This window comes from Pleurodeles waltl, chromosome 3_1 (genome assembly GCF_031143425.1).
Source record: "Pleurodeles waltl isolate 20211129_DDA chromosome 3_1, aPleWal1.hap1.20221129, whole genome shotgun sequence".
NCBI classification, from domain to species: domain Eukaryota; kingdom Metazoa; phylum Chordata; class Amphibia; order Caudata; family Salamandridae; genus Pleurodeles; species Pleurodeles waltl.
The window spans coordinates 425,833,996-425,860,291 of record NC_090440.1 but is presented as its reverse complement, the minus strand read 5'-3'; the positions used below and the strand labels follow the sequence as shown (position 1 = coordinate 425,860,291).

Here is a 26,296-nt window from a genome sequence, read left to right as displayed (position 1 = left end):
ACATAGCATCAGCAAAGGCAAAAAGTCAGGGGGCAACCATGCCAAGGAGGCATTTCCTTACACCAGTGTACATTTTATTGTAAAATACACCACAGAGGGCACCTTAGAGGTGCCCCCTGAAACTTAACCGACTATCTGTGTAGGCTGACTAGTTCCAGCAGCCTGCCACACTAGAGACATGTTGCTGGCCCCATGGGGAGAGTGCCTTTGTCACTCTGAGGCCAGTAACAAAGCCTGCACTGGGTGGAGATGCTAACACCTCCCCCAGGCAGGAGCTGTAACACCTGGCGGTGAGCCTCAAAGGCTCACCCCTTTGTCACAGCACCGCAGGACACTCCAGCTAGTGGAGTTGCCCGCCCCCTCCGGCCCGGCCCCCACTTTTGGCGGCAAGGCCGGAGAAAATAATGAGAATAACAAGGAGGAGTCACTGGCCAGTCAGGACAGCCCCTAAGGTGTCCTGAGCTGAGGTGACTCTAACTTTTAGAAATCCTCCATCTTGCAGATGGAGGATTCCCCCAATAGGGTTAGGATTGTGACCCCCCTCCCCTTGGGAGGAGGCACAAAGAGGGTGTACCCACCCTCAGGGCTAGTAGCCATTGGCTACTAACCCCCCAGACCTAAACACGCCCTTAAATTTAGTATTTAAGGGCTACCCTGAACCCTAGAAAATTAGATTCCTGCAACTACAAGAAGAAGGACTGCCTAGCTGAAAACCCCTGCAGAGGAAGACCAGAAGACGACAACTGCCTTGGCTCCAGAAACTCACCGGCCTGTCTCCTGCCTTCCAAAGATCCTGCTCCAGCGACGCCTTCCAAAGGGACCAGCGACCTCGACATCCTCTGAGGACTGCCCCTGCTTCGAAAAGACAAGAAACTCCCGAGGACAGCGGACCTGCTCCAAGAAAGGCTGCAACTTTGTTTCCAGCAGCCTTGAAAGAACCCTGCAAGCTCCCCGCAAGAAGCGTGAGACTTGCAACACTGCACCCGGCGACCCCGACTCGGCTGGTGGAGATCCAACGCCTCAGGAGGGACCCCAGGACTACTCTGATACTGTGAGTACCAAAACCTGTCCCCCCTGAGCCCCCACAGCGCCGCCTGCAGAGGGAATCCCGAGGCTTCCCCTGACCGCGACTCTTTGAATCCTAAGTCCCGACACCTGGGAGAGACCCTGCACCCGCAGCCCCCAGGACCTGAAGGACCGGACTTTCACTGGAGAAGTGACCCCCAGGAGTCCCTCTCCCTTGCCCAAGTGGAGGTTTCCCCGAGGAATCCCCCCCTTGCCTGCCTGCAGCGCTGAAGAGATCCCGAGATCTCTCATAGACTAACATTGCGAACCCGACGCCTGTTTCTACACTGCACCCGGCCGCCCCCGCGCTGCTGAGGGTGAAATTTCTGTGTGGACTTGTGTCCCCCCCGGTGCCCTACAAAACCCCCCTGGTCTGCCCTCCGAAGACGCGGGTACTTACCTGCAAGCAGACCGGAACCGGGGCACCCCCTTCTCTCCATTCTAGCCTATGTGTTTTGGGCACCACTTTGAACTCTGCACCTGACCGGCCCTGAGCTGCTGGTGTGGTGACTTTGGGGTTGCTCTGAACCCCCAACGGTGGGCTACCTTGGACCAAGAACTGAACCCTGTAAGTGTCTTACTTACCTGGTAAACCTAACAAAAACTTACCTCCCCTAGAAACTGTGAAAATTGCACTGTGTCCACTTTTAAAACAGCTATTTGTCAATAACTTGAAAAGTATACATGCAATTTTTATGATTTAAAGTTCCTAAAGTACTTACCTGCAATACCTTTCGAATGAGATATTACATGTAGAATTTGAACCTGTGGTTCTTAAAATAAACTAAGAAAAGATATTTTTCTATACAAAAACCTATTGGCTGGATTTGTCTCTGAGTGTGTGTACCTCATTTATTGTCTATGTGTATGTACAACAAATGCTTAACACTACTCCTTGGATAAGCCTACTGCTCGACCACACTACCACAAAATAGAGCATTAGTATTATCTATTTTTACCACTATTTTACCTCTAAGGGGAACCCTTGGACTCTGTGCATGCTATTCCTTACTTTGAAATAGCACATACAGAGCCAACTTCCTACACACTCCTTCTAATCTTCTCTCCAGGATCAGGATCAGATCCACCAATATTTTCCTCCTTGCACATTCCCTCAGTCATTGGTCCAACATTCTCACATTTGGCTAAACGCGACATGCTCCACACATCACCCCCTTCCAGAACAACAACATTCCTTCTCACTTGCACAATCTTCTTCGGTCCCATAAACTTAAACGTCCCTTTCCTTGACCAAAAAGGTTTCTTAACATATACCATGTCACCTACATGCCAAAACCTTTGATGAGCACCATGCTTCACATCAAATGCTTTCTTATATTTTGCTTGATTTGCAATAACTTTGTGTCGGAATACATCTTTACCATCCAGTGAATCCCCAATCTCCTTATCAGCTAACAACCACGGAGGATTAAGTTTAGAACCCGCCAATCTACCTCTCAATATTCTAAAAGGAGACATACCAGTAACGGCATTAGGAGCATTCCTGTGGGCCCACAACTTCTCCCTGAGGACCGTTTTTAAAGGAATACCTTTGTCCATAGCTGTCTGTGCACTAGCTACTACCAACTGGTTCATTTTTTCAACTAACCCATTGGCCTGGGGGGAATATAAAGCAGTGCGAAAATGAGAGATAGCTAAATTGTTAAGAAAATTCTTCATTTCCGATGAGATAAATTGCACACCATTATCAGTGACAATCCCTTTTGGAATACCCTCACATGCAAAGACATCAGTTAAGAACTCTATGACAACTTTAGTGGTAATAGCACTCACACAACTAGCAGTGACCCACTTGGACATATAGTCAACTAACACAATTGCAAATTTCTCATTGTGAGGTAAAGTTTCAAACGGTCCCACAATATCTAATCCAAGTTTGCACCACGGTTCATCAGGAACACGGACCGGGGATAAAGGAGCAGTTCTTACACTCTTGGATTTATCACTCCTTGCACAATATATACAATTTTTTACAACTGCTTCAACTTGTCTATCAAGGCCTGGCCACCAATAGCATTCTCTGACACTGGCTTTGGTTAAATTCCTGCCTAAATGTCCCTCATGAGCTAAATTGATCAGTTTCTCATACAATCCAATTGGAGGAACCAACCTATCACATCTGTAGAGATCATTTCCAACAATACTCAATTCATCTTTGACATTCCAGAACGGTTTAACACCATCCGGACAGTTACACAAATCAGGCCAACCCTTCACAACATATTCACAAATTAGCATGCGAACAGTGTCTCGTTCACATTCTGACTCCCATCCTTCCTTATCAATAGCTGGTTCTTTAATCCACAAAATTGGAATCTGATCATCCGTAGTACAGTCCGTCAAAGGTAATCTAGAAAGGAAATCTGCTGGAATGTTTTCCTTTCCTGGTAGGTATTCTACATGAAAATTATATTCCAACAAATCTTCTACCCAACGTTTGATACGTGGAGTTGTGTTTTCTATATTACGGCATGAAAACATCTGCACTAAAGGTCTGTGATCACTTCTAAGTACAAAGGGTAACCCCCATAGATAGTACTTAAAGTGATTAACTGCCCAATTGCATGCTAAAGCTTCCCGCTCTATTACTGAATAGCGGACTTCTGCCTCTCTAAGAGATCGAGAAGCAAAAGCCACCACTTTCTCTTCACCATCAACCAACTGTGAGAGGACTGCACCCAAACCCTTCAGGCTAGCATCCGTAGACAGCAAAGTTCTTCTCTTGGTATCAAAATGACCCAGAGTAGGCATCTCTCCAATTCTGGATTTAACAATGTCAAATGCCTCCTCACACTCCGAGGTCCACACAAAATCCACACCTTTCTTTAGCATAGCTCTTAAAGGTTGTACCACACTCGCAAAGTTTCTAATGAACTTCGAGTAGTATTCTGCTAAACCAAGAAATGAGCGCACTTGATCTCTGTCAGAAGGAGTAGGCATTGATATGATAGATTTTGCCAATGTCACTTTAGGTTTAATACCATCACCAGATATGGTGTGCCCTAGATAAGAAACTGTTCCAACCTTGAACTTGCACTTTTCTTTTTTTAATGTTAACCCTTTATCCTTTAATCTCCTCAAAACTGCTCTGAGAACAATATCATGCTCCTCTTCATCTTTACTATAAATCAGCATATCATCTTGGAAGAATAAGACAGAACTCAAACCCTTAAGCACTTCTTTCATTATTCTTTGGAAACATGCAGCAGCCGACGCTAAGCCAAAAGGCATCCTAATAAACCTAAAAGCTCCCAAAGGCGTAACAAAAGAAGTTAAGTGTCTTGAGTCTTCATGAAGCAAAATTTGATGGTAGGCCGCAGATAAATACAACACACTAAATACCTTGGCTTGTGAAAGCATGGTTAAAGTTTCATTAATATTTGGCAAAGGTTGACGGTCTACCCATATGCACTGGTTGAGACCTCTCAAGTCCACACACATTCTAATTTTAGAACCATTGTCCTTGGGGACTAAAACAATGGGAGCCAACCATTCCGAAGCTTCAATTTCTTCTATAACTCCCAAACTCAGCAGCCTGTTAAGCTCATCCTGCAACGGAGACAACATCAAATGGGGCACTTTCCTTACTTTATGTACTACTGGTTTGGCAGAAGATTTCAAAATAATCTTATGCTTGAAATCTGCCAACACCCCTAATTTGTCACTGAACACTTCAGGAAATTCGTTCACAATTGAATCATCACTTCCTATATGAGATATAGAAAGAACTTGTTCAGGGGAATTTGGGTCGAGAATAATGCCCAGATCTTTTTGATGTCTCCACCCCAACAAGTTATCTCCTCGTTTGGCCACATACATTTTCCCTACAGTTTCACGTCCCTTGAATTTGATTGTCATCAATGAATAGCCAAATAAATCAATTCTCTGTCCACCATAGCCTATGGGGTTAATGTCTGGAGGGAAAAGTTCAATGTGGTCATTACCAAAAATGGTCTCCCAGTTTTTATCACCTATTAAGGTAAAAGGAGATCCTGAATCTGCAAGGACAGGAACAACCTTACCATCAATCTCTATATCACATTTTGGCATCACTAACTTGGTGTCACTACTTATAGTATCAGGACACTTCACATTTAAGATCAATTGTTGACTTGACATTGCTTCATCTATTACATTTATCTTTAAATTTTTGCAAACTTTAGCTAAATGTCCTTTCTTTCCACAATTCCTGCAGTTGACATTCCTAGCAAAACATCTCGGATTGTTTGCTAAATGTCCAGAACTGCCACATTTATAACATTTAAGTTTGGGCTCTTTGGGCATGTCGCTGCCCCCTTTTAGATGACTTGCCACTGGTCTTTGTATGATATTCCTCTCTTGTAAACCTTCTTGGGTGGAAATTTTAGCTACCGCCGGATTAACCGGAAAGTCAGCTAAACAGTTCGAAGTGGTGTTCTTCATTTCCTTGACGCAGGAAGCAGCATGCTCCAAACTCTCCACAATAGCAACAGCATCTTCTAGGGAGGGATTTTTCGCTAATAACTTTTCTTGCACTCTAGGATTATTGGTACATCTTACCAGTTGATCCCTGATAAGAGAGTCAGTTAAACCAGCAAAATCACAAGTCTGTGCTAGTGTTTTTAGAGAAGCAACGTAATTTCCCACTCTTTCATCTCTAGCTTGTGTTCTCATGAAGAATTTATGTCTTTCCATGACTACATTTATTCGGGTATCAAAATGTTTCTTCAATATCATGATTGACATATCATATACATCCCTAGGATCGCCATCTGCAGTGCCAATCATAATTGGATCAAGGCTGTCATAGATATTCCTCCCTTCAATACCTAAATTATGCAGAAGAATTCCTTGTTTCCTTGCTGGCGAAAATTTTTCACCACCAATGCCAATCAAGTAAGATTCAAAAAGGTTAATCCATTTTTTCCACGGTAACACAGGTTCCCCACGTTCAGATAAAAATTGTGGTGGTTGGGCCAAACTGAGAGTAGCCATATGAGACATAGTGCAGAAAATATGCTCCAAGATAAATCAGATAAATAAGAAAATAGATCAATAAATAAATAGCAATACAATGAAATGTTCAAAACCTCTAAATACTGAGATCAAGAATACTATATTATTCACATATTGACATCTTTCTATTTTACTACATACAACATTACCAGGAAACAAAGTATATGAAAATACGTTTTTTTTTTTTTCTCCACTGAAAACAATGAGTTAGCAGTCTAGACACTGTCAAGCTGTAAAACACACGAGATCTGACATTCGCGCCAGTCTCGCGATGTAATAAGGTGAAAACAAGTGTTGGAAAGCGTCGTGTCACGTTGCCAAAACAGAGTCTTGAAATGCTGCTGAACGCGTGCAATGGTAAGATTCCTGCTTCTTCTTTGAACTTCGGCGCGCGTTCGAGCGTCGCTACAATTCCGCCCAGCACGCGCTTAAAACAACTGTTGCCACACAGCAGGGGACATTTTTAAAATGTTAATATCCAATAAACCTCGTGAGTTGTTCAAAATTGTTAACTCATGCCTTTCTTCAAATGCAGCTAAGAATGTTCCATACCACTCTATTGATTTATGTGAAGAGCTTTCTGTCTTCCATTTTTAAGAAAGTTCAATCCATCAAAGAGCACTTTCCTGCACAGGACTCCGTAGGTCCACAGGCCTTTTCATATCATGCTGGCCCTATTCTTACTAGATTAGACTACATATCTATAGAGGAATCAGCAGCTGAGCTTAAAAAAAAAACGGCCAAATACCTTTTCTTTTCGTCCGTCGCAGCTCAACAAATTCACAGTGCGCACAAGCCTGTGGCGCACTCGACACAGTTTCAAAACCCTAAAATGACAGCTCCTATTACTGCCACACAGGAGCACTCAAAACATCAGGATAACGCTGAAATCAACACAGCTCCTCTTCTCAAATGTAAGATCTTGATAGAAGCCCAGCCGACAGTCTATCACACGCCAGGTTCGGTGGATGCTGTAACACCTCGTCGCCACTGTTACATGAAGTAAATCCACGGATCCAAGACTTGTTGGTTAAGTCTTTATTATACAGCATCCACAACAGTCCTGCTGCTTACTTGCTTCTTCCTTCTCTCCCCAACCGTCCCTCCGAGAATCCTCAGGACATCTCCCTTCCATTCTCTGACATCATTGGTCAATGATGTCAGAGTCTAGCCAAGACCACAACAGTGTGCTATGGGTCCAGTGTACAAAGCGTTACACCTGGTGACGAGGGCCTGTGTGACTGTTTGTCTAGTGGAGATTGGGAGACATTTGAAAATCTTATGGTGCATGTGGAGGGTGAGGTGCAGGCTGAGGCGGCTGCATTGATCTGGCTCCTCATGGTGAGTTAGTTGTCAAGGATCATACCGAGGTTTCAGGCTTGGTGTGTGGGGGTTGGGTGGAGTGGGGGGATCCGAGGTCAGCAGGCCACATGGAGTCATCCCACGGTGAGGCAGTGTTCCCTCTGTTTTGTCTGTGTTGAGCCTGAGGCAGTTGTCCTTCATCCAGTGGACAACGCTGGTCATGCAGAGGTGGAAGTGAGCGGATAAGCTGGGTGTGGTCTGTATAGAAGATGATGTTTAGTCTGTGGTTTCTGACGATGTTGGCCAAGGGAGTCATATGGGTGTTGAAGAGGGTGGGGCGGAGGGATGATGCTTAGGGGACATTGCAGATGACGGCTTTGAGGTGAAAGGAAAGAGGAGGACACTCTGAGTTCTCCCAGAAGGGAAAGATGCAATCCATTTCAGGGCATCGTCCTAGATGTCGGTCTGATGGAGCCTCTTGGCTAGGGTGTGGTGGGAGATGGTGTTGAAGGCTGCTGAGAGGACGAGGAGGATCAGAGCAGCAGTTCCTTTGGTCCAGGAGGTTTCTGATATCATCCGTGGCGGCGAGCAGGGTAGTTTGGGTTCTGTGGTTGGAGCGGAATCCGGATTGGTTTGCGTTCAGAAACTTGTTGTTCTCTAGGTATGCTGTGAGCTGTTGATTGATGGCTTTCTCAAGTACTTTGGCTGCGAAGGGGAGCCGGGAGATCTAACAGTAATTTTGAGTTCGCTGGGGTCAGTGGAGGGTTTCTTGAGGAGAGGTTTAATTCTGGCTCATTTCCAATTGTCCGGGTAGATGGCTGAGGTGATGGACATGTTGAGGATGTCTGGGAGTTTGCTGACGAAGGGGCTGTTGCAGAGATTGAAGATGTGGTGTGGACAAGGGTCCGTGAGGGATCCTGAGTGGACAAAGCACATGATGTTGATGGTGTTTTGAGTGGTGAGCTGGCTCCATTTGGTGATTCTATTGTTCTGGGCATCTGTGGGATCTAGAAGGCTGAGGGCGCCAGTGGTGGTGGGTAGGGGCATGATGTTTCTGTAGCTGGTGGATATTGTGACGTGAAAGTAGTCAGAAAAGTGTTGCGTAAGTCCAGGGAACGGGAGGTGCTGTTTCCAGTTGCTAATGGGTTAGGGAACTCCTTGACAATGCTGAAGATTTCTTTGCTGTGGTTGGAACTGGCTTGGATGTGGTTGGCTAAGGTGTGCCTTCTGGAGTCTTTCAGAGGTTTGTGGTAGTGGCTGAGTGTGCTTTTGAAGGTGGTTCCTTGGTGGTCCGTCATCCCCTTTCCAGTTGTTTGCAGTTGCATTTCGCATTTCTAAGTTCCAGGGTGTACCAGCTAGATTGTTTGGAGGGTCTGTTTGGTTTGGAGGTTTTGCTTGGGGGCGACTTTGTCAGCGCTGTTGGAGATCCTAGGTGGTAAATCTGGCCAAGTTTTCGATGGGAGTGCTTAGTGGTCTGGTGGCACAGCTGGGTGCTGTAGTGTAGGTTAAGTGGACAATGCTGTGGTCTGTCCAGGTGAGCTTTGTGGTGTGGCTGTATTTGACTCTGTTGCTGGCTGTAGAGATGGGGGTCTAGAGTGTGCATCACAATGTGCGTTGGGTCAGTGGCCAATGATGTTTATGCTGTTTAGAAGGTTGGTGGTGCTGGTGTCGTTGGGGTCATCAGGGTGGAAATTGAGGTCCCTGAGGAAGATGTAGTGTTCGGTGTCAATGGCTTGGGGGTAGATTAATTCAGGGGTAGCGTTGCAGAAGCGGGGCGGTGCCCTAGGGGTCTGTAGGTGATTGTGCCTTTGACGGTGAGTTTACCATCTACAGTGAGCTGGAATTTGAGGTGTTCCATGATCATTGTGTCATTGTCCATGATGGTGGTGCAGTGAATGGATTTCTTGTGTATTATGGTGATCGATTACACCTCAGAGTTTGTTGATGCAGTCATTGTGGACGATCTTGTATCTGCCAGGTGTGGCTGCGGCGATGTCGGGTGAGGAGGCCGCGTTGAGCCAGGCCTCTGTGAGGGAGACAATGTTGGGGGCGAGGGTGGTGATGTTGTCCCATTTCATGGTCAAATGCTTGGGAGTGGACATTGAGTAGGATGCAGTGTAGTTGGCAGGGAGTAGTCGTTGCCAGAAGTGGTAGAGGTAGAGTGCGCCGGTGAGTTGGTTAGGAGGTGAACAGATAGAGGCAGAAGGCGAAGGGACCTACTGTGGAGCGAGGAGAAGTGCGTCAGAAGTTCTTGTTGCGGGGTCTGGCATTGAGGGTGGTAAGTTCTGTTCTGGAGTAGCGGTGGGAGAAAGATGGTTCCTAGAACTGGGTGCGGTCTAGAAGTGGAAGGGCCCAGGCAGGCTTGCCTTGGACGCGCCGGCCATGCAACAGCTTCCATAAGTAGTCCTGGGAGGTGGGAGCCGCAGACGGGGAGCGGGAACCTGCAGGAGCAGGAAAACAGAGGGAGCGGGTGAGGGGGCAGAGGGCTACAGCTAACCAGGGACACCTAGGTAACTACCAAATAAAACAACAAATGCCAAATAACACCGAAGAACCCAACACAGAATACAACTTAACCAGAATAAAACAGACTACAACTTAACCAGAATGAATTACCAGTAATCAGGTCCAAAACAAAGTAGAAGCGTGCACTGAAGCAGAGTGGTTGGCGAGCAGTTACTGAACAGGAGGGCCTTGAGGGCTGTGAGCGAAGCACAGCCTCGTGGCGCTAGGAGGTTTAGGCAGCAGCAGCAGGGGGAGCGGCGCACACGACCAGGAGGTCAAGGGGTGACTTACACATATTAGATGCAGTGACTTGGGCATGGCACACAATGAGTGCACCATGGGTGGCCAATACATGCTGAAAGCCCTTAGGGACCCTTTTAGTACTCAGGCCCTAGGTTCAAGGGGTATCACACTTACTAGGGACTTACAGGGGTGCTAAAATGTGTGACTATTGTACACAATTAGACCTTTAACTTGTTTTAGGGAGAGAGCACTGGCACTGGGGACAGGGTAAGCAGGAACACAGTGCACCTTCAGTTGAAAAACCTCAGTATGAGTGGCAAAAAAGTAAGAGTGGTCATGTCAAAAGGGGCACTTTCCTACAAGGAAGTACTGTGGCGCCTTCAGAACTGCTAGGTTTTCAGAAAAGGCCATAGTTTAGCTACACATTGGTATGAAGTATCCTTCTAAAGTAATGGGAAGAACTCTGGAGAACAAATGCCCAAAAGGTTGGCAACTTACTGGCAACAGATATCATACCTTGAGTCTGCCCAAGGTGGTCTTACCTGCTGCTGTTCTAGGCTTATGACTGAGCCATTGCTCCCACTTCTTCTTTTCCTCTGGAACGCAGCAATCTCCTCTGTTTTGATCCTCAGGATCTTTTGCTGTTGGTCATGCTTCCGTTCCAGCTCCTAATAAACAACAGTGGCTGATTTAGAGAGAACACAAACTGCACATAAAGTGACTTAACTGTATGTACTTCCAGTGAATCTAGAAACTATTAACACTGCAAAAACACAGCTGAACTAAATTGGATTACAGGCCATTACTATCAAGATATAGTATATTGCCCTGTAAGTGTGTTTGCAGCTCACTGGAGCATTTTTTTAGCGATACAAACATATGAGCATTATTTATTTTCTATCATGCATATATGTAGGTTTTCTTCTATTGCTGACACCATATTTCAAGCCATCAAGATATATTTTTATGGCATACAGTTTGAATAGAAACATGAGGCCTTAGAACAGATGAATCCTGTAGGAAGTTGGCTCTGTATGCACTATTTCAAAGTAAGGAATAGTATGCACAGAGTCCAAGGGTTCCCCTTAGAGGTAAGATAGTGGCAAAAAGAGATAATACTAATGCTCTATTTTGTGGTAGTGTGGTCGAGCAGTAGGCTTATCGAAGGAGTAGTGTTAAGCATTTGTTGTACATACACACAGGCAATAAATGAGGAACACACACTCAGAGACAATTCCAAGCCAATAGGTTTTTGTTATAGAAAAATATATTTTCTTAGTTTATTTTAAGAACCACAGGTTCAAATTCTACATGTAATATCTCATTTGAAAGGTATTGCAGGTAAGTACTTTAGGAACTTTGAATAATTACAGTAGCATATATACTTTTCACATAAAACACAAATAGCTGTTTTAAAAGTGGACACTGCAATTTTCACAGTTCCTGGGGGAGGTAAAGTATTGTTAGGTTTTGCAGGTAAGTACACCACCTACGGGGTTAAGATTGGGGTCCAAGGTAGCCCCCCGTTGGGGGCTCAGAGCAACCCCAAAGTCACCACACCAGCAGCTCAGGGCCGGTCAGGTGCAGAGTTCAAAGTGGTGCCCAAAACACATAGGCTTCAATAGAGAGAAGGGGGTGCCCCGATTCCAGTCTGCCAGCAGGTAAGTACCCGCGTCTTCGGAGGGCAGACCAGGGGGGTTGTGTAGGGCACCGGGGGGGACACAAGTCCACACAAAAAGTACACCCTCAGCAGCGCGGGGGCGGCCGGGTGCAGTGTGTAAACTAGCGTCGGGTTTCCAATGGGAGTCAATGGGAGACCAAGGGGTCTCTTCAGCGGTGCAGGCAGGCAAGGGGGGGGGCTCCTCGGGGTAGCCACCACCTGGGCAAGGGAGAGGGCCTCCTGGGGGTCACTCCTGCACTGGAGTTCCGATCCTTCAGGTGCTGGGGGCTGCGGGTGCAGGGTCTTTTCCAGCCGTCGGGATTTTAGAGTCAGGCAGTCGCGGTCAGGGGGAGCCTCGGGATTCCCTCTGCAGGCGTCGCTGTGGGGGCTCAGGGGGGACAACTTTGGTTACTCACAGTCTTGGAGTCGCCGGAGGGGCCTCCCTGTAGCGTTGTTTCTCCACCAGTCGAGTCGGGGTCGCCGGGTGCAGTGTTGCAAGTCTCACGCTTCTTGCGGGGATTTGCAGGGGTCTTTAAATCTGCTCCTCTGTAACAAAGTTGCAGTCTTTTTGGAACAGGGCCGCTGTCCTCAGGAGTTTCTTGTCCTTCTTGAAGCAGGGCAGTCCTCTGAGGATTCAGAGGTCGCTGGTCCTGGGGAAAGCGTCGCTGGAGCAGGTTTCTTTAGAAGGCAGGAGACAGGCCGGTAGGACTGGGGCCAAAGCAGTTGGTGTCTTCTTTTCTTCTTCTGCAGGGGTCTTTCAGCTCAGCAGTCCTCTTCTTCTTGTAGTTGCAGGAATCTGATTTCCTAGGTTCTGGGGTGCCCCTAAATACTGAATTTAGGGGTGTATTTAGGTCTGGGAGGGCAGTAGCCAATGGCTACTGTCCTTGAGGGTGGCTACACCCTCTTTGTGCCTCCTCCCTGAGGGGAGGTGGGCACATCCCTAATCCTATTGGGGGAATCCTCCATCTGCAAGATGGAGGATTTCTAAAAGTCAGAATCACCTCAGCTCAGGACACCTTAGGGGCTGTCCTGACTGGCCAGTGACTCCTCCTTGTTTTTCTCATTATCTCTCCTGGACTTGCCGCCAAAAGTGGGGGCTGTGTCCAGGGGGCGGGCATCTCCACTAGATGGAGTGCCCTGGGGCATTGTAACACGAAGCTTGAGCCTTTGAAGCTCACTGCTAGGTGTTACAGTTCCTGCAGGGGGGAGGTGTGAAGCACCTCCACCCAGAGCAGGCTTTGTTTCTGTCCTCAGAGAGCACAAAGGCTCTCACCGCATGGGGTCAGAAACTCGTCTCTCAGCAGCAGGCTGGCACAGACCAGTCAGTCCTGCACTGAACAATTGGGTAAAATACAGGGGGTTTCTCTAAGATGCCCTCTGTGTGCATTTGTTAATAAATCCAACACTGGCATCAGTGTGGGTTTATTATTCTGAGAAGTTTGATACTAAACTTCCCAGTATTCAGTGTAGCCATTATGGAGCTGTGGAGTTCGTTTTTGACAGACTCCCAGGCCATATACTCTTATGGCTACCCTGCACTTACAATGTCTAAGGTTTTGCTTAGACACTGTAGGGGCATAGTGCTCATGCACCTATGCCCTCACCTGTGGTATAGTGCACCCTGCCTTAGGGCTGTAAGGCCTGCTAGAGGGGTGACTTACCTATGCCACAGGCAGTGTGAGGTTGGCATGGCACCCTGAGGGGAGTGCCATGTCGACTTAGTCATTTTCTCCCCACCAGCACACACAAGCTGGCAAGCAGTGTGTCTGTGCTGAGTGAGGGGTCCCCAGGGTGGCATAAGACATGCTGCAGCCCTTAGAGACCTTCCCTGGCATCAGGGCCCTTGGTACCAGGGGTACCAGTTACAAGGGACTTACCTGGGTGCCAGGGTTGTGCCAATTGTGGAGACAATGGTACATTTTAGGTGAAAGAACACTGGTGCTGGGGCCTGGTTAGCAGGGTCCCAGCACACTTCTCAGTCAAGTCAGCATCAGTATCAGGAAAAAAGTGGGGGGTAACTGCAACAGGGAGCCATTTCTTTACAAATCCACAATACAGGTTGTTTAACATGTTTCTGTTGGAAATATTGAAGGTTAGAGTAGGGTGGGTTAAGTGAGTTATATTGGGAACGCACATTCATAAAATATAGTGATTATTAAAAGAGACTAAAATATTAAACGTCCCCCTAGTAATCTGTAAAGATAAAGATTTAAGGCCAGATGTAGAAAGCCTTTTGCACGTCGCAAACTGCAAGTCGGTACCGACTCGCAATTTGAGGCTGCGACTCGCAAATAGGAAGGGGTGTTCCCTTCCTATTTGCGACCGCATCGCCATGCTGAGTTGCTTTGTGACCGCGATTGCGGTCGCAAACCAACTCGCAGTTACCACCCACTTGAAGTGGGTGGTAACTCATTCGCAAAAGGGAAGGGGTCCCCATGGGACCCCTTCCCCTTTGTGAATGTCGACAAAAATGTTTTTTCAGAGCAGGCAGTGGTCCTAAGGACCACTGCCTACTCTGAAAAAAACGAAACCAAATGGTTTCAGAAGTTTTTTTATTTTTGCAGCTCGTTTTCCTTTAAGGAAAACTGGCTGCAAAAATAATAAATAAATTGCTTTATTAAAAAAAGCAGTCACAGACATGGAGGTCTGCTGTCTCCACCAGGCCACCATCCCTGTGAGTGCATGGACTCGCTATGGGGTCGCAAACTGCGACCCACGTCATTAATATTCATGAGGTGGGTCTTTGCGACCCCATAGCGAGTCGCAGAAGGTGTCTGAGACACCTTTCTGCATTTGGTTTTGTGAGTTGCAATTTGCGAGTCGCTGTGACTCGCAAATTGCAAGTCGCAAAATCATACTTACCTACATCTGGCTCTTAATCCTAGATAGTCAAACCAGTCTTAAAACATTTGTGTGGTTTCCAATCATTTCATATTACATTCGCCAAAAACTGGAACTTATTCTAGAGTTTTTATCAGTTCAGAGGGCCTTGCAGCCGATCATTTAATTCGACAAGAGCCTCCCACTCTCAATTAATGAATCCCAGTCTCAAATTCGTACCACCACTCTGTGACTGCTCTTCTGCATTTCATTCTCTAGCCGGCGTTTCTGATCTGCCTCTCCTTTCAATTTCTTCTGAAGCCGTTCTTGCTGTTGTTTCATCAACAGCACATTACGCTCTAGCTCCTGTATTCGCTTCTCACTCTGAGCTGACAGGGACACCAGCTTCTCCGTTGCTTGCTTTTTCTCCTTCAAGACCTGCAGAGTTAACCAAAAAGGAGCTGGAATTACTGGCACTAATTCCATGTTACCGATGGTGAAAAATAAACTGAAGGAGGAAGGCTGAAACATTTTCAACATTGTTTAGCTGATGCTTACACTAGATATAAATTACTGGAAGAAATACCAAAATCACCCAAAGAATATGGAAGAGGAACAGAAGCATATTGTTTCGCATACAATCTTTCAATACCGAACTCAGTCGTTCCTGGGGGGCAAGTTACAAACCTGTACTTTACTGCGAGCTGCAGCTATTTTCTGGCGGCATTCTTGGACTTTGCATTTTTCAGTAGGGTCTGTAGTGTCCTTTCCTTCAAGCTCTTGCAACTGTCCCTGACACTCAATTAGCTCTGCCCGCACCTGCTCAGTCTCGCATTCAAGATCTGAAATTTTCATGCTGTATTGTTTGTTCATAGCTTGAGCATCCTTTCCTAAAATTGCACAAGGACAATCAATGTATTACATTGCTCTGGCAAAAATTAAATCAACTGCCAAATAAACTAATTTCATTGTAAAACCTGTCAGAATTGATAATAACCACATAAACGTTGAAACTTATTTGTTTCTAGTAAAGAGTGAATGTTATATTTGTCCACAAGGTCAATTATGGCTCATAAAAAAAAATGTTTTCTGAAACAATCAGGCAGTATTACATAGAAAATGTGTGCAGATGTGGCAAAGGCTATATGAATGCAAAATAAAGACAGGACAATTATTGCTGATGTTTTCCCATACAAGCTATGCAATAAAAGACATAAGCCATAAAAAGAATATTCATTCTTTGGACCAGTAAAGATTGGGCAAGACTACCCTTAACATCTGATGCATTACTACAGTAGTTTAGGTCACATAGCACCAGCAGAAAATTGCTACATGGTACATTCCAAATCCAAAAGCTGATTCACTGGATTATAGTTGGCCGCTTTAATGTCATCTTCCTACCTGTTTTAATAAGTTCCCTGATCAGCTCTTCCTTCATGCGGATGTTGATTGCAAGTTCCCTGACCTTTTGTTGGGCTTGTAGTAGCCTCCACTCTTGATCATGATTTTTTATAGACCGTACAAGCCTTCCTCCAAAACCACTGGAATTCCTCTTGATGTCAGCAACTGAAACGGAGACTTTCATACTTAATTTCCAAGAAAACATTTTATAAATTCTATTATAAAATTAATCTTAATATATATTAATTTTGCTTCAAAAACAGATGGATGCTACAAATGCCCTGCCTGGCAGGTCAGGGCTCGTGCCCGAGCGTTGTCACTCTCAATATCACCAACAAGACCACACACTATTTCAAGAGTGGAAAACGATCCACTCCAGCCGGAATACTTCAACCAACGTTTTATTGGAGGGGAAAACCAAGATGATGCAATACGACCACACACGGGCTTTGGTCACATGAGCGGTGGAGTTGTTCAATTCTTTTTTATTTTTTTAAACATAGCCACATCACAAAAAAACGAATAAAAACGTAATCACTGTTTTAGAGGTATATAACAATGAAGTGGATAAATCCACACTAATTAAATTTGCAGTAATTTACATGATGTTACATCAAAGTTTAATTTCTAATTAAAGTGACAGCCAGCGTCCTGATCTTTCTGCAAATTTGGCATAAATATAATCAACATGAATCAAATAATACACCCCAACTTATTTCAATGTTGTTTGATCACTAAGTGGCCTACGTAGCTTTATTCAACTTATTGATACCATCACGTTTCATAGCATAAGGTGGATATGTCCACAATAGTCAAGTGCACAGTAACTCACATTGCGTTACCCAAGTTTAAACGTTTTTTCTCCATCATTCCCCACTAGGTTAATAAAAGTGAGTTGATATATAAGCAATGCTCCACTGGCTAAGTAGCTAATTAAAAGCATGTATATCCATTGGGAGATGTGAGATATCAAAGCAATTCATGCTAAAACGTGGATTAATAGTGACACAGTATTACATAACTTTAAAGTGACAATTAATAGCACAGTCTGTGTATCTATTCAACATGAATGTAGTCAACCTGATTCAAATAATGTATCTACTCATTTCACTGCTGTTTGATCATTTCATGGCTAAAGTAGTCTTTTCAACTTATTAATGCCATCACATTACGGGACTAAGTCGCTAACTTAACTCATTGCATTGAATAACCTGCTTCTTCAATTGTCCAAACTGAAAAGACAATAGATGAATTATGTAGAAAGGAGGACCCAAAGAAAAAAATAAAACAGTGCAAAAACATATTTTACCTAAAGATAAAATGCAAAAGACTTAAATAGACCATCTCCAGATCAACCTCATATACTCAGGGGCCAGGGAGCTAATTTTTAGGTCACAGCCTACCAGAAAGCGCAACTGTCTGGTTGCGAAAGACATCTTGGGGAGTTTCAGAATGTTGACCGGGGAATGCATTCTGCCCATTGCCTGCCACTGGCATTGTGGTTAGTAACTCACATTTTTGGAGTTTCTTTTTGCTGGCTTTATTTGCTTAAGTCTCACCAGCTGTATTTCGTACCTCCATGTTAAAGCCATGTTTACACTATATTTCCATGAACTCCTTTTCGGTAATAAACAGGCCTGTAAATCTTATCTCTTCAAACGTCAAGCTGTCTCTTCTAGTGAGCTTGGTGTTTATTTTGCTTTGGGGTGACTTCAAAGTGAGAGTGTTTACAGGAAAAAGGAATGCAGTGTACTTTCTCTATGAAGCCCACTTGTACCTTTTACTGTTTTATTTAAGATGTAGCCATCTCAAAAGGTATCTCGTTCTTTAGCTGCACAAAATAGTTGCCTTGTATTGGTGGGGCATAAAGTTCCCTATTGGCCTTGGCAGGGTGGATGGAAGCATGAACGTTGCTATAATCATTTTTGAAAAATATTTCGCAATTTATGGCCCATTCACTGTTAAGCACAGGATAAGATTTATTCACAGGAATCAGCCAGCCACACTGTTACAATTTAACAATGCTTGATTTTCACCTTGATTTGTAAAGCAAATGCTTTATTAATGACATCTGTGGCAACTCGTTTTGGAGCTGGATAAGTTTGAAGGCAATTTTTATGAAAGCCTTTGTGTTTTTGTTTAGCTACACTATAATTATCTATTCCGTCTGTAATTGTGCCTGTTTTGTACTACTAAACAAGCAGTCACATGTGCAGTTACCTTGCAGGCTATAGGGCCACAATTTGAATGGTGCAGCAGGTGCAGTGGCACAGGGGCAAAAGCTCTAGAAAACTCAGTGATCACCGATTATTGCTATATTTTACTGGCAAACAAGCAGTCACAAGTGCAGTTACCCTAGGGCCATGATTTGAATGGTACTGCAGGTGCAGTGACACAGAGGCCAAAAGCTCTAGAAAACCAATTATTGCTATAGTTTACTACTAAGCAAGCAGTCACAAGTGCAGTTACCTTGCAGGCACTAGGGCCTTGATTTGAAAGGTGCAGCAGGTGCAGCAGGTGCAGTGGCACAGGGGCCAAAAGCTCTAGGAAACCCACTGATCACCGATTATTGCTATATTTTACTCCTAAACAAGCAGTTAAGTTGCAGGCACTAGGGCCTTGATTTGAATGGTGCAGCAGGTGCAGTGGTACAGGGCCAAAAGCTCTAGGAAACCCACTGAACACAGATTATTGCTAGATTTCACTAGTAAACAAACAGTCACAAATGCAGTTACCTTGCAGGCACTAGGGCCATGGTTTGAATCATGCGGCAGCTGCAGTGGCACAGCGGCCAAACGTTCTAGGAAACTCACTGAACACCGATTACTGCTATATTTTACAACTAAACAACAACAACAACAACAACAACAAAAACATTTCTAGAGCGCGCAGCTACCTCCGAAAAGGTGTTCTGGCTCTAGCGACTTCAATATGCAAGGGCAGCAGAACAGCAAATATAAGGGACTAACTACTGGTCAAACAAATGGGTCTTTAGAAGTTTCTGAAAAGCGGATTCAGAATGTGCCTGACGAAGATACGCAGGAAGGTTGTTCCAAAGTCTGGTGGTCAAATAAGAAAACAAGCAACTGCCTCCCCTTGACCTAATGATCCTCTGCACCAGAAGCAAATTGCGGCAAGGCAAGTCTTTTCACCACGTAACCCAGACCTTGAAATGCACAAGCTCTATAGGCAAAAGTAAGAGCTTTAAATTTAATGCAGCTACTGATGGGCAGCCAGTGCAACCTGAGCAACAATGACGTACGTGGCCAATGCGAGGGCTGGAAACTACAAAGTCAGCCTAGCTACAGCACTCAGGATAATCTAACTTATGAAGTAAGTAGGCTGAAAGACCCAGATATAGACTATTAGCATAGTCCAATCTTGAGATAATCAATGCACGGATTACAGATTTACAGTAGTCCTCTGGGATCAAATAAATCATCTTCCTGGTCATTTTCAGCAATAGGAAACAGCTGGTGGGGACAGATTTGACTTGCGGGTCAGAGGAAAGTTGAGCATCAAATGTTACCCCTAAATTCCATTGCGCTGAGGCCGACACAGGGGGAGCCCCTGGCTATAAAGGCCATCAGTTAGAAGCATCTGGGTAAGAATTTGTGCCAAAGAACACAATCTCAGTTTTATCCAAGTTTAATTTAAGGTGGTTTGCTCTCATCCAGGCCCCCACCTCTTTCATACAGTCCCCGAACGCAGCCAGTGCCCCACAAACCTTTTTCTGAAAAGACAGCATCAGCTGCATATCATTTGCGCAAGAAACAATTCTCATGCCCCTAGTTTCAACCAGACTGGCCAGATAGATATTTAAAAGTGTAGGGCTCAGAGCAGTGCCTTGAGGGACCCCACACTCCAAAGGTCTAGCGGAAGAAGTAAAGAGTGGAAAGAAAACCCTTCGAGTGAGGTCCTCCAAATACGATTTCAGCTAGACCCAGGCCAGCTCCTGAATGCCCACTTCCCATAGTCTATCTAAGAGAACAGAGTGGGAGACCTTATCAAAGGCTGCAGAAAAATCAAGAAGAACCACCATAGCTACTCCACCCTGGTCCATGGTCTCCTTGATAAAGTCAGCTACCTTGAGCAGAGCGGTTTCTGTGCTGAAGCCAGTATGTAAGCCCGACTGGGAATCATGAAGAAAATTATTAACTTCCAGGAAACCAGAAATTTGAAGATTTCCCCTTTTCTCGAGAATTTAAATACATGCCTGGAGCAGGGAGATGGGACGAGCAACTTAGGGTCCGCATTATTCGTCTTCGGTAGAGGAAGCAACATAGCCTGTTTCCAACTCTGAAGCACTATAGGGATGCATTCAGCAACTTGAGCAGATAGGGAGTGATAATTGAAGCGGCCCGATGTAGAATGTCAGGGGGGCATGGATCTAAAGGAGATCACGATTTTCAGATGGCTAGCGCAGTGGATGCATTTTCCTGAGTAAGAGGGTCAAACTTGGTTAAAGACATAAACGAGACGCCCTATTCCTTTATGTCACTGGGGCTGTTTGTGGGGGAAATTTATCATAAAGGCCTTACATTTTCTTATGAAAAAAGTCAGATAAGCTTTCTCACAAAGTGTGAGTCAAGGCCTTTAGTACAGTGACTGGTCACAGAAAGGAATTCACCACCCTGAACAATTTGCGCGGTTTGTTGACCGAAGACGTGATGGAAGATGAAATAAACTCCTTAAAGATTTCCACACAGCCCTGCTGTCACATCAAGCAGTTACAAGTGCAGTTACCTTGCAGGCACTAGAGCCATGATTTAAATGGTGCAGCAGGTGCAGTTGCACAGGTGCCAAAAACTCTACGAAACCAACTGAACACTGTTGATTGATATATTTAACAAGTAAACAAGCAGTCATAAGTGCAGTTACCTTGCAGGCACTAGGGCCAAGATTTGAATGGTGCAGCAGGTATAGTGGCACAGGGCCAAAAGGTCTAGGAAACCCACTGAACACCGATTTTTGCTATATTTTACTATTACCCCCAACTTCGAACCAGCAATGGGCGATATCTCCCTGTTCTATAGTAACCGTTTGCCGCACCCATTGCTCCTGTGGCGCAGTGCAAGCGCTACCTCCTCCATCACAGCAGCTTCCTCACCCTTCCTCTCACGTGCTTTCTCCCTCGCAGGCTTCCTCTTGTCCTCATCACTGGCACTCCTTTTACAGGGTATGGATCACCTTTTTTCACAGTTATGAACAGCTTTTATAAAAAGCACTTAAAAGTTCTATAAACTATTTTAGCGGTTAATAAGAGCACCAGTTATATTGCACAAAGATACTTTTTTTTCGCACTGGGAAGATTAAATGATTTGGTCAGGATCACAGGATGTTGAGCTGATGCAAAGACTGAAACCAGATTCCCCAAGTGAACAGCTCTTTCCATTAAATCATATCTTTATTATAGCCATCTGCAACAGGTACAAAGAAAACATTGACAAAGAGAACAGATTTCACATAGGTGAATCCTATAGGTTTTGCCAATGCTTGTTCTTTGCCATTGCATATGATACAATCTAAAGATACTTATTTTCAGGATGTGCGCTGTACAAAGACTTCTCCAACATTTGATTTTTTTTAAATGTTGTCTATGTAGAATGACAACCCAGGTCATTCAAAGGGTGCACATAACTGACTTGACTCTTAATTCACTATTGGCATTGTCAGGGTGGGTGGAAACGAACATTTCAAAATTCATGCTTGAAAACTATTCCTTAAATACTTGCTCTGATTTAGTCTGATGTACTTCTACTACTAAGATAAAACAGTTCTGCATTTGTATAAAATACTTTTTGGTAATTTATGAAGAGACTTTTTCATATTTTAAATGTTTGTTGCGGAATGTCTTTAAAAAGTTAACTGTGCAGGACACCCTAATTACTTGCTTTCTTTAACACTGATTAACTTGTGAATAAACGCTGACCCGTTTTGAAAAGGGGGCTGCATGCAAAGTTCAGGATTATACTTGCGGCCCCCAGACTAAAGATCTACAGGGATGTTATAGTATAGATTATACAGCAGTTCTGGATTCAGTGCAGCTTAGCTGCAAGTTAAAAAAAATAAAAGAACAAAAAAAAATTAATGGCAGACCATAGCACCTTTCTCCAATCTTCTTCATGAAATTCATTAAAGTTTTCTGCGGTGCTATAGCTTGTATCTTTATTTATTGCCCGCATATGTTTTAAAATGCACTTTTTAACAGGAAAATGATTGATCCAATATATCACTTGCCACTAGCGCTGACAATGACATAAAACAACATAATCTGTTTTACACGTAATGTAGTTACTGGTGCAGCACTTCTTCAGGGTATGTGCCAATATGACTTCCTGTATGTTAGTGCTGTGTTGACAGGCTTTGCACTGTCCACATCGTGTGAACCCCCTCCCTGGTTTCAACCAGTGTTTTGTTGAGATGGGAGTACACTGTGCACTAAAAGATCTGTCAGGGATTTATTTCTTTGAAAGGTCAAAGATGGGATGGAACAAATTTTCCACATGAAATGTCACATTGGGTTTTTGAACACGACAACAGCCTGAACCACTGAATGGAATTACATCACATTTGGCAGAAAGCTAGATCTTGGTCAAGAAAGATCTCTTTTTGTGACTTGGTGAAAATCCGTTCAATAGTTTTGGAGTTATTAAAGAACTTTTTTATCTATCTATCTCTAGGAACGCAGAGGGTCTGTGAATCCCAGAGATCTCATGATGAAATCTGGCGGCACCTCAGCCAGGAAGTGCTGGCAGCCATCTTGGGGCTCGGACTCAGCAGAGTCCCAAGAAAAAACATTAAGAAAAAGAAAAGGAGGCAGGGAGTAATTCCCTGACACCCTAGCCTAGTGGTGGGGTCCCAGAGGAACGCCCAGCGCCAAAATATTTTTGTTTCTGTTAATTTCACCTGGCATTCGCGGAGTACCTGCAAATCCACACTGTAAATCATAAACAAACACAAGTGTGCTTTGTTTCTATATGCCCCCCAGATGGGCCAGGTCCTGAGGGGTGTATTTATCAATATATTGCGTGAGGGAGCGCGTATGCCCCCCGTCCCCAGGGCACCAGGGGATTGGGGGGGGAGAGATAGCCCCCCTTTGAGGCCAATTTCAGCCACAAGGACCCCATCCCCTCCAGTGCCCAGTCATAAAAAAAAAATGGGGAAGGAGCACCACATTCAGCAATGAGGGCCCCAACCACTGGGGCCCGGTCGTGCAAACCAAAGTCCCAGAGCCAATAATGGCCCTGGGGACCCCAGAGCCAACTCCTGCTGTGTCACAGGGTGCCCATCCCAAGACATATGGGTTTCCTTGACAGCACTGGTGCGGGCAGGAAAACCGCTTAAAGCTCCCACCAGATGAAAGCAAACAGTAAGTCTGCGCTGCTCCCAGCGGACAGGAGCACCAAAAAGTCTCCTGCCTTCTGGAAGCTGAATTTTCATTTGTTTTGCTGCCCTCAATGAAGGGGGCAGGAAAACGGATGAAAACATTTCTCCCACCCACAGAGAAAAGCATCTTAAAAAAGAAAATACAATCAAAAAGGAGATGGAATAAAGAATATTTGGTTTGTAATTCACACGGACAAACACCGCTGTTCTCAGAGACTCTTACTGGAAGACCAGAACTCCTCCAGCTTCAGTCGATTCCTAACTGAAGTTGCAGAATGGTACTCTGGACAGAGTTAGATATGTAAAAGTTGGGGCGATGCTCAGCACACGCTTCCTTTGCTTCCCTGAGGCTCCAATGGCATGTCAGGCGCTGGAGCTGATGTATCAGGCGCAATCACTGCGCAAACTTATTACTAAGCTATATAATTGCACGCAGAGCAAGATGATGGGGACAGAGATTACTGCCAAGGCGCGGTGGGAGATGGACATAGGTGAGGCCATATCTGCTGAGGTGTGGGGAAAATGCTGTGCGCATATGAGGATGCTGTCCCCCAATTATAGGCTGCGCCTTCTCCATTTTAAATTTCTGCATCGTTTGTATTATACCTGTAGTTTGCATGGTATGGGTCTGCTTGCGGATGCTTGTTGCGCAAGATGTGGTGCCCCGGATGCAGATTTCTTGCATCTGGCGTGCAGCTGTGCGGACGTGCATGCTTACTGGATTGAGGTGCTGCAGATGATTGAGGCGATGGACTAGTCTTGTCCTGCCCTTTACTCCGAAACTTGTGCTTCTTGGATATGTGGAGGAGATACCGTTAGTGCATAGGAGGCTTGTGGGGTTACTGCTGCTGTTGGGTAACCGTAGATTTGCGATATGTTGGGTACGTGGGCGCCCCCCGCCGTGGCTCTGAGTGGCTGCGAGATGCCTCGTTTTGTCAAGAACAACTAATAATTTATTGGGAGTTGATACCTGAAGTATCTCGGCCTAGGGACATATGGGCTCCACTGCGCTCTTTCTTAGAGTTCAAATTATGAGACTGAGGATGGTGAGCTGCACCTCGTCATAAATACAGAAGATCAGAATCCTGACCATGGCATCCATGTGCCTTCGCAGATACGATGTGATGCATTGGCCTTCTGCGTTTTTACTCATCTTTACCTTTCTTTCTCTCTTACTGCTTGTTGTTGGTTTGTGTTCTACACCCCTCTGGATATATCCCAGATTTTTTCTTTACCTTTATGCTAGTATACTTCTTAGCGGACCTACTGGGTGGCCGCAGACAATGGATACGTTCGACTGGGTTTGGGGGCAGCTTGCTCCATTTAACTGATATAGGATGTGCTGATATATATGTCTTTGGTTGCTGTGAATGCACATGTAAGAAATAAGCTTTGGCCATCCTCATGGGATGGGCTGGTTCTGTTAGTTGTTAAAGCTTAATAAAAAGAGAAATAAAAAAAATAAAAAATTAAAAGTTTAGTTTATACCAAACATTTTAATAAAGCAGTGGACAGAGTGCTTTGGCAAAAGATACAAGTGATACCCAATTAGTGTTTCTTCCCTTATCCACACACGTTAGACTCTTCATCCTATTTAGAGGAAACAAGGTCGTCAGTATTAAATTATGTCTGTTCAGAATTCAAGATCTGATCAAAAATGTTGAGCTAGGTCTCTTAAATTATTCAGAACTGAAAACAGAGCTGTTCACAGTAAGGGTTGAAAGATTACATCCCTGTCCATTTTTACACTAAACAAAAAATCTTAGCGCTCTGGACTGGGCTAATAATTACTAGGGTTCTAAGTCTATTTCTCTTCTGACTGCTTGAAATATTGCATTTGTTGATAGACTAAAAGGAGTTTATAAGCACAACACCCTAAAAATTCTTAATTAAGTCTTGCATTTGAAGTAAGTAGTTCAGCTCCTTACAACGTCTACAGTATTAATTTTCCAATTATGGACTTTTTTAGAGGCTCCATTGAGAGACTACTAAAATAACAGTCACATCGTTTAAAGGCTTCACCTTAGCAGGGACGAAATGTTACAAATTAGCTATGCGATTACTTCTATCTCAAGTTGCAAACGTTATAACTAATATTTTAAATCTTAACCTGGTCCAAAGGAATATTATTCAAAAATGTCTTTGGTCGTTTGGAAAAGATCAACGTCTTCATCTTTTCCATATTTATTGTTAATCTACTGTATTACAGTAAAAGTGAAGAGTATGCAGTTTTGTTTTAAAGCCAATCCGCGTTTAGTCCAGTATGACTGGCTTATTAATGTATATGAGACAAGGGACGTGTATGCCCCCCATTTTTCAAAAAAAGGAGTGAGAACTTTTATATTCCAAAGATCAAACAAAAATGAAAAGGCTAAATAATAGAGGAGCTAAAACTCAGCCTTGCCTTAATCCATTTTCCACAGGAATCTTTTCCAGATGGAATACCCATATCCAACTGTTTGAATTAAGTTCTATCATGAATAGCAAGTCCTACGGACGTTCCATTGTCTTAACCTTTCCCAGAGGATGCCGCAGTATATCAAGTCGAAAGCAGCCTGGAAGACAACAAAAGAGCAGGCTTTCCAATTATTTCTATTAACTTTCTAGATTATGCCCAAAGTACCATACACTGGTCAATTATGGAGTGATTTTGTCTGAATCCTTCCTGCTTTAATAGGATTATTCCTGAGCCAAAGTCTGACGAGTCTATGAGTTCTTACGAATTCTGAGCATATATTTTTTATATAGTATCCAAAGGGAATTTAGTCTATGGTTGGCTGGTTCACTTTCCAAACTTTTGTTATGAATTGGCTATATAGCTGAGCCCCTCCAGGATTCTGGAATTTATCCCTGAAGAAAAACACCCCTAAAAACAGGCTCCAATTTCCCACCGAC

The 26,296-nt window shown here is 44.4% G+C and overlaps 1 protein-coding gene across 1 annotated transcript in view; it reads right to left on the bottom strand.

Moving 5' to 3' along the window:
- Positions 1–26,296, bottom strand: part of KIF7 (kinesin family member 7) — a 383,648-nt gene that overhangs the window by 150,351 nt on the left and 207,001 nt on the right. Inside the window, exons 9-12 of the mRNA XM_069222691.1 lie at positions 16,013–16,177; positions 15,299–15,501; positions 14,852–15,049; positions 10,674–10,799 (exon numbers count right to left, since the gene is read on the bottom strand). Coding sequence (XP_069078792.1) covers positions 10,674–10,799; positions 14,852–15,049; positions 15,299–15,501; positions 16,013–16,177 — 692 coding nt within the window. The remainder of the gene's footprint in view (positions 1–10,673; positions 10,800–14,851; positions 15,050–15,298; positions 15,502–16,012; positions 16,178–26,296) is intronic.